The sequence below is a fragment of the Vanessa tameamea genome, chromosome 5, assembly GCF_037043105.1.
Source record: "Vanessa tameamea isolate UH-Manoa-2023 chromosome 5, ilVanTame1 primary haplotype, whole genome shotgun sequence".
Classification (NCBI taxonomy): domain Eukaryota; kingdom Metazoa; phylum Arthropoda; class Insecta; order Lepidoptera; family Nymphalidae; genus Vanessa; species Vanessa tameamea.
The window spans coordinates 2677892-2687153 of NC_087313.1; the positions used below are offsets into that span (position 1 = coordinate 2677892).

A 9262-nucleotide genomic window follows, 5' to 3' on the forward strand; every position below is an offset into this window, starting at 1 on the left:
AGGATTTATTTTCAATTACAGCAGTTTTAATTGAAGTGAATTAAATGTTGTTTAGCATGTTTTTAGTTAAACTTTGATCGGTCTCTTTTCAAAAAACAAGACACAACATTGGCCATTAACTAATGATCCGCTAAACAACAATAATATATAAAATCATAAGTTCATAAAAGCGTGTTTATGTTGAGTATTTATTTCTTTAATCATAAGGTATACATTTCTTTGAACAAATAGCTTTTTTTTCATTTAATGAATTTCTTGATCATTACACACAGGTCAAGTTCATACAGAGTGTATGAAAATAGTAATTGCCATAGTTACATAGAGCGCTATCTCATCATCTCTCATCCCTCGTCCCTCAGTGGGATAAGTCGGTTTTTGTAAAATGTTAACTATTATTATTATTTTTGTTTGTTCAATAAAAATACTAATACAGAAACCAATATTCAAAAAATGTATTTAAATTAACTAGGTTCAACTAATAAAATTGTATTAAAAACGAGTTTCAACATAAAATATAATATAGCTGCTAACAAATCCAATAATTATCGAATAAAATTAAGGGCGGAATTTCGAAAACGCACGCACACCATGTCATTCTCAAAGTAAACATATTTCTATCAATGTGTTGAGATGTATTTATTACAAGCCCGGGCTTTTGATGAGCTTTTGTTTAATATTTCCATTTTAAACTAGATGGCGCCACTAATATTTTACATCGCGCTAACGAAATTTATTTCGCTAAGCATAAGTAGTCAGGATTCGGAATCGTATTCATACTTACCTGGCGTAGGGGACACCGTGATCACTAAGGCGGTTCCCCCAGAGCGAGGTTCCACCATTGCACTGCGGTGGGGTTGACCTCTGCGATTATCCCTAATGCGGATAACTCGGACGCGTAATTTTTGGTAGTGGGGACTGCGTACGCGCCGTCCCCCTTAATAATTAACAAGATACGGTTGAATAAAAAGGCATCTAATATGAATAAAATGCTTTATTTTAACCCAATATCATCTACAGCGTGTTTTGTCGCCTGCATCCCGTTTCCTAAAAACATATAAACGATCTTATTATACAATCTACAAGTAGAATAATTAACAAATAACAGTCTACATAAACTGCCACCTCCACACCGTGACTAATGATTTAATCAGAACATTCAGGTTTTTATTTACAATTTTCCAACAGAAACAAAGGATAGACTAAAATAACCTCATTAACGAACTGAAATTCGTAACGGATCCAAACTTATACCAGAAATAGTCACTTATAGCCACAGATTTGAACTAAAAAAAATGGTAATTATCGCTAACAAGCTTTTTTGTTATCCCAATGACAAATGCATGAAGCTGACCAATGTACAAATTAACCGTGACATTAGACATTGTAAGCAAGGTTTACCTACGCCTCGAAATAGGTACCTGAGTACCCATGAGTGGGTACTCGTCAAATATTCCACTGTCAAACAGCAGTACTCAGTATTATTCTATTCCGATTTGAAGGGCCATAACATCTTATTTCCCAAGGTTGGTGGCGCATTGGTGATGTAAGGAATGGTTAATATTTCTTACAGCGCCATTGTCTATGAGCGGTGGTGATCACTTACCATCAGGTGGCCCATTTGCTCGTCCGCCTATTTATGTCATAAAACAAAAGAATAACGTGAGCAATACCGAAACTTGAAAGAGTAAAACATTCCAAACATAAGGGTGCGTATTCCTCTATAATCGCAAGTCCCTCGGACCTCTAGTTATTACAACTTAAATTATTTAAACTTAAGCAGTTGCTTGATGTACATTCTTATAAGATTATTCATTATTTATTCGTAAGATTTTTATTTGTAAAAACAAAAACAAATTTTTCATATCATCAAAGATTATTATCATAAAATAATATATATATTATATATTATCAAAAAATTACATGTTGTAGTAATGTGTAAAGTACGTGTTGAAAAATCTTTAAAAATATTTAAATACTGTACACTTTTTCTATACAACTTAAATCTAAGAACTAGTAATAAGTTACACATAAATAGGTGAAGCCAGTCCCGTCTTTAGCACAACAAGTGGCCGGGTGTATCTTCTGGCGATTTCCCCTAAAAAATATTATTAAAAGACGTTCTTGGGGTCCCCACCGATGATCCAAGACTCGAGTTGAGTCGGACCTGGGTGTAACGTACTTACTTAGAGAAGCAGGTATTAGAGGCGAGGGTCTCCCAGTCGTCCAAGGTCTGCGGCATGCGACGGCCCTTCGTCTCGGGCACCAGCAGCGCCACACAGGAAGCTACGATACCGATCACCCCTACTATGATCAGCGATAGACCCTCCCACACGCGATCCTGTAATTATAGTGTCTGCCTAAAAATAACTCTAAAACATATATTCTGTTCATACGTATTATAAGAGACTAACGGGAAAGGTTAATCTTAAGCGTACCACACGTATCTGTAGATATTCCACTCGTAGAGAAAGTCGTCCTCTCCTCGTGAGCATATAAACGAAATAGACTCACAGAGTAAATAATGAAGGGAGAAATCATGACGGCGGCGAAGGCGCTGATGTGCACGAAGGAGGCGCCCGAGGCGCGCACGGGCGTGGGCAGCAGCTCCGGCGTCCACTGGATGACCGTGCCATACGACATGTTGTTGAAGAAGCGCGCGCTCACCGCCAGCGCCACCGACGCCGCGCCTGCACACACGCGCACCCGCCCGAACGGATCCCGTTGCGGAACATAACTCTGTTCTGGTGTAGTCTGTCATGTATCGCATACATTTCGCGTTCCTTTATCCCCATATCCGCTTTCTTCAAAATGTAAGTAGGATGTATAATACTTTCATTTTTGAAAGCATTACATTCGCTTGTAAAGTTTTTAAATTTGTCCTCAAAAAAGAACCGATCGTTACTATCGTATTTTTATGTACGGCGTTTTTGAATCTTCACTGATTCTTGATGACATATTTGATGATTCGTTTTTGATTGCATTGATTATTTGGTTCCACGAGTGATTCAATTTAATTTTAAAAAATATCCATCAGGAATGATGGAACCTTGTCGCTTTTAAACAGAATGGGACGCAGTTTAATTGGAGGAGCGCGTTTATAAGCCCTGTATCAGTATGTATATCTAGTAGATAAACAAACTATAACGCTCATTAACCATTAGGAGCTCGCTAGGAAATATAGTTCGTTAAATGAACGATTGAATAATAATTACGCAACAAACGGATATACAATGAAAATTCCATAAATATATTTGTATTATACCTCGAGGAACGAAAGCGGCTGCCAAACATAACACTCCACCTATCATCATTGGAGCCGTGACGAAAAATCGGCGGCCCATCCTTGAATTAAATTAAATATATATATAATCAAATATATATTTTTGAACAAATACGTACATATCTAACCATGAAGCTTAAAAATTAATTTAGCTGAGCAATCACTTGTGCGAATAATGATTGCACACAATTTTCAATACAAAAAACCCATAATATTTTTAGATATGTATTATTATCACTATTAAGTTGTTTGTTTTGTTTTGCTAAAAAATACACTGTATTCGTAATCTTCATAACATTTCTCCGGCGGAGACCCTACATACCCTACTCATACACAGCTTTCGGTCGTACTGTGAAATATAATAAATATATATCTAACTAATATAATAACTTAAGAACAAAAATGTAGTCCAATGATCCAACCTGTCCAGTAACAGCACCAGAATGATTATAGACGGTATCTCCGTAGCCGACGTCACGGTGAACGTGAGGAAGAAGTCGAGACCGAGGTTCTCAGACAACCTGATGACGTTGTCGAACATCAGCGCCACGCCCATGAACGCGACGATCAGCGCTACCACCATCCCTCGAAGTGAAGGCGTTTTGAATATCATCAAAACACTTTGAGACTTTTCTTTAGTTTTGTTCGCTACCATCTTTAAAAGCATACGATAAATACATTTTTAATAACTAAGTAACAGACTATATAATAATGTTCTACCCAGTAACGGACTGAGCCCGTCAGGGGCCCGGGGCGGCAAAGATGAATGAAAATTGGGGGCTCCCCAAGACTGCAGGCCCGGGGCGAGCCGCCCCTTCCGCCCCCCTGTTAGTCCGCCACTGGTTCTACCGTTTCTATATTGCGGAGAAGAATAGAGACTAATTTTATCATATTGCACGAATGTGGATAAGGGAACATGTTGAGGACTTTCGTCAATCGCAAGCAGGTACCGTCACGTTGTTTTTAATATTGACTAATGAGCGAAGGTGTTGCGTATCCTGAACGACTTAAGTTCGATATATAGAAAATAACGCTATATTTATTTAAATTAGTGGACAGAAGCTACGCTTTAAATATTAAAAACATGTAAATGTACCTAAACTAGACTTAGACATCGCGCAATTTTTCCTTTATTATTAATAAAGCTCGAGATTAATGTTGTTATGAACATACGTTAATTACATCAAAATTCAGTTAGCTTGCCCGGATGAAACTCTTTAAATTTATAATGAACATTATTGAATAAGTACCTACATTCATCAGTTTTAGTTCTGACAAATTAAAATGTTAAAAGTCACTCACATTAAAATTTTCTAACACGTCGTCTGGTATCTTTGATTTGTTGATTCTTTCAAATTTCCTTAAAACCTTTACTGCTTCATCTGTTTTACCTTTGCTTATCAACCACCTGAAAAAACAACAAAAAATTTAAGACGATTCTTAAAATACAACAATCAATATATAGAATAATATTTTGATTGTTGATCGATATTACATACATACATTTCTGTTGTTTATCGATAGTCCACTATCGATAGACTATCGATAGTATTGTCACGTGTCAATACTATCGATAGTATCGATAGTTCCTCATGAGAAATACTATCGATAGTATTGCAAAAACCATTACTTTTAACCTAAACTATCGATAGTCCAAAACTAACGATACTATCAATAGTATCAGTCGTATCGCTGCTACCAATAGTACTGCTTACAGAGAGCTGTCGATATTATCGATAGTATCGATAGTATTGATCAAAACGTGAAAACGATACTAATGATAATTCTATCGATATCCTGAATAGTTTTCGAGGTTAACTATCGATAGTTCTGCAACACTGTTCTACATATATATACCAACAGTTAACTAAACACTTTTACAATTAATATTATATATACGAAAGAAACGTAAGCGCGATGCAAAGGCCTGCTAACGCCATCTCTTGAGTATAATACGCACTTCTTCATAAAATTATTATATGGTTAATAACACCAAAATACTGAATTAAGTGCTAAATGGTATAAATAAGGATATGAATATTACTTATATTCCAAAAGATTTTTATTGATGATCAATTACCATACCATATTATAATATACTATACAGCTTATAAAATACAAAAAAAGCAGCATGTCTGATACCTTACAAAGCCATTTTTTTACAAACAACATTCACCAGATACCATCACGAACAAGGACAGTACGTGATCCTCTAGCTCATCTGCATTGAAAGTTATTATATTTAAACAAGAAAATCAAATATAATTACCTAGTACTTTCAGGTACTACAAATGGTGTAGCCAACACAAACACCGATGGTACAGACATCGCAACCGACAGGAACTTCCAATCAGATATCCATAATGATAACCAGGGCAGCAACAAGCACCCGCCCCCAAAGTACATCGCAATCGACGCGTTGGCCACTATAGAACGATACTTTGTCCCCACGTATTCCAATACTTTAAAGAAAACGAATCACATTTAGAAATCGAAATCTATTGACGATATTTCATAATTGTATTGTAGAATTGTATTCCAATTTAAAACAATGTAAGTTGTGACAGCAAATCGAAATATGCTTACTATAAAATGTTATAAAGGAACTCACCGAGAATGTATATCATTAAAAAGCAGCTGTCGCACGACATGCCAACAATAAATCTACAGATTGCAAAGTCCCAGAAATCATGAGTAAATACAGTCGCAACATTTCCAGTAAACGCTAAGAAATTTGCCACTGAAAATGATTTAAAAGGTATATTTTCAGACAATTATTTGCATCGTGGATATAATCAACTTCTGTAAATTCCACTATAACGAGAAGTTCCATCAGTACTCAACAATGGTGTACGTATCAAATGTAATGGCGAAGAGCCGAGATGCCTCATGACTGAACAAATTAATCTTAACGGAATATAGAATTATAATTTGTGGTACAATTCATCTCGTACTCGAATATAAAAAGTAGATCGTAAGAAAGGATTTTATCGGACGAAAATCTGCCTCATGAGTATCCAAATCACATTTGTAGAGGTATACTCCAGACTGGAATAAGCAATAGTAAAGTATAATGTTTTTTTTTCTATTTACTGACATATAAGCACAGGTAGACGTCCATATTTATCAGCCAAGGTTCCGCATAAAATCCCACCGACGACGGATCCAAAAAAGGAAATTGTCTGTGACCAAGGCACTAGGCTCGATTTGTCGCAAACCCATTCACGCTGTAACAATAAAATATAACAATTTTGAAAACGGGATGAATCTTATAAATAAGGCTATACGAATTCATATAAGTACGTTTTTTGTGCGAATTTGTTGTTTTTTATTCAAAATAGATTCGCTTGTATTGTATGTGTAAATTTAAGAGCAAAAAATTCTAAGGAATTCAAACATTATTCACAATATTTAATAGTGCTCTTCAATTAGCTCGATTTAATTTATTTTTTATTTCTTACTCTATATTTCTGAATATTGATATGGATGTCAAGTTTTCAATAGCCACAAATAATGTATCCATGCGATCCGATGGGATATGTTTTAGCACTAACCTCGTTAACAATAGTTGAATATGGTATGTCATCGAACAGGAACTCCCAACCATTCGTACAAGGAATGGTTGGAGTTTCTGCATCTGGAGCTAACATCGTTTCCAAGACTTGCGTCCAATTAGCATCGAACATAAAACAGTGATCGTATTCCGTGTCCGATAGTTTGGGTATAGACAGAGACCTCCTGCAAGAAAACTTCACAAATAAAATTTTCGGCAACTATTCTCAAACGAAACAGAACTACATATTATCTTAATAATTCGAAAAGTTTTTATGTATATAAAGTATCATGTATTACATTTTTTTAATTTACTTTTCTCTTTTAACTTACTTCTTATATTATTAGTTTTGTATGTATTTAAGAACATAAAATTGAATTGAAAATTTGTTCCACTAAACAAACCTCAAATACACACTAAGTCCATCCAGTTCTGGCACACGACACCAATGCTCCTGAGGAGTTGCCGTTATAAACATCTGCCCGAAGTACGAGAAGGACCAGACCAGACCAAAAGGCATCATAATAACAAAGAGCAATCTTTGATATAGACCAATTTCTCCGACATGTTTTATGACTGTCTCTAACGCTGATCCTATATCATCCTCGGCATCTTCGGTGCCCTGCCCTATCTCACGTTCCTAAAATGTTTTAAATAAATATATCACTACGTACTTAAAATTTTTAATTTAATGCTTTGTTAATGTAGTAAAAATAGTATGACGCCAATAACCTTACATTTTGTTAATTTGCACATTATTATCATTCATACGTTTCCCTGTATTTTAACATCGACTCAATTTAATTTAGTTATGTATTTTGTGCTTGTAGTTATTAGTTACACAGGCGCATGGCAAAGACCAAGGACACTTTTCAAAAAATATTTTAAAACCCTGACTGACAGAAATTGTTAATAAGAGGTACTGTTGTGTTCCGGTTTGAAGGATGAGTGAGTCGGTGTAACGACAGGCACGATGATGTCCCATCACATCTCATCGTCAGTTCTCAACGTTGAACGGTTGAAATTTCTTACCACAACAAAATCTATGAGCCACTGCCCACTTACCATCAAGTAGCCCATTTGCCTGTCCTGTGCAATAAAAATATTGACAGTAAAATCAATAAATACTCACAGTTAGATTTTCTGTAATTATAGTACTTTTCGAATTCATTATTTTATTTTTGATAAAACAAGCCACTCACATAATACACTTAAACGTACTAAATACGTTGATTAGCACAAATCTAAAAAGATATCAGAACTATGCGTATCAATTATACATGACTATGTTTATCTAATAAAAAATAATCAATTCGGAATCGCTTGGAGAGTATTCCGTAATACATTTAGTTTTGGAAATTAATAGATTATTTTCTTTTTTTTTTAAACAGTAGCAGTTCTCCATTTTAAGGTATTACTAATATTCCTATTTAGCCCAGCTATCCAATTAGGCTTAAAGTGACGATAATAGCCCAGGGATCAGGATCGAACCTACGACTTTTTTAACTAGGCGGCCTGTTAACGTTGCGCTACTGACGTTTAAATTATATAAATGGCATATTTAAATAATTCTGATTTTTTTACAAATAAAAATACATAAATAATATACTTAAATTAAAAGCTCGGAAATTTATAATCTTAAGGTAAAAAATCAATTAAAAATATTTACTACAATATATTTGTAAATAAAAAACAAAGTACATACTATCTATTCCCACTTTTTGTCCCAGTGATTATGGGAGGATAGGTGCACATAAAAAATCGGTTACGGTGTCATTTTGAAGAGGTTCAGCCGTAGATTTGCAGAAAATTAAAGAGGATTCTTGATCGCAATTTACTCAATTGTTAGGATTTAATTATAGAAAAGATTTACGTAAATAAAATGACTGTGATTTTTATATTTTGGCATGTTTGTAGCAATAGTTTAATCGAATCTTTACTGTTTTCACTGCTTCCGTGCACAAGGTACTGTCTACCACGTAATTTCAGACATATCTCCTGATCAGGGTCCGCAATATGTGTGTGTGTGTGTTCATATGAACAATTGTAAAGTAAATTGTTATCGACAAACCCCAATTCTAACTGAACTAATGTATACAATTTGACATTAAAAATTTTCGTAATTTTTTTTTTATCATTTTTGCGCCAAATGTATCTGATTGACTTGCAGTTTAGAATGAAATAAAATCAAAATAAAAACTGTAATAGGTTTCGAAATTCATAAATAAATTATCCGTTAAATAAACGCGAAATTTCGCGGGCGACCCACTAGTATGATTTTTATGGTGCTAGCAATAAGATAAACTTGATAGAGCAATATAAATTAAAATTATCGAATCTACGTTATAACGATACGATACATTGATAAACCACTGGGATATGGAATTGCTATAAATATTTCTCATCTGAAACGTTATCAATTATGAGTA

At 34.7% G+C, this 9262-nt stretch overlaps 1 protein-coding gene and 1 non-coding gene across 2 annotated transcripts; one reads left to right on the forward strand and one right to left on the reverse strand.

Annotated features, from left to right (window-relative positions):
* The first annotated feature begins 773 nt into the window (after window positions 1-773).
* On the forward strand, window positions 774-935 carry LOC113392817 (U1 spliceosomal RNA). The gene has a single exon (XR_003368434.2). It is a non-coding gene; the product is annotated as a U1 spliceosomal RNA (small nuclear RNA).
* A 50-nt stretch (window positions 936-985) lies between these two features.
* Window positions 986-7913, reverse strand: LOC113392718 (carcinine transporter-like). The gene is made up of 12 exons (XM_026629262.2): window positions 7899-7913; window positions 7238-7473; window positions 6835-7018; window positions 6378-6507; window positions 5892-6020; window positions 5550-5742; window positions 4583-4688; window positions 3703-3935; window positions 3263-3342; window positions 2512-2687; window positions 2184-2338; window positions 986-1044 (listed from the first exon to the last, which is right to left on the reverse strand). Exons 1-12 carry the CDS (start codon window positions 7911-7913, stop codon window positions 1008-1010), a joined length of 1674 nt encoding a protein of 557 aa, XP_026485047.2. The 3' UTR covers window positions 986-1007.
* Window positions 7914-9262: the final 1349 nt, after the last annotated feature.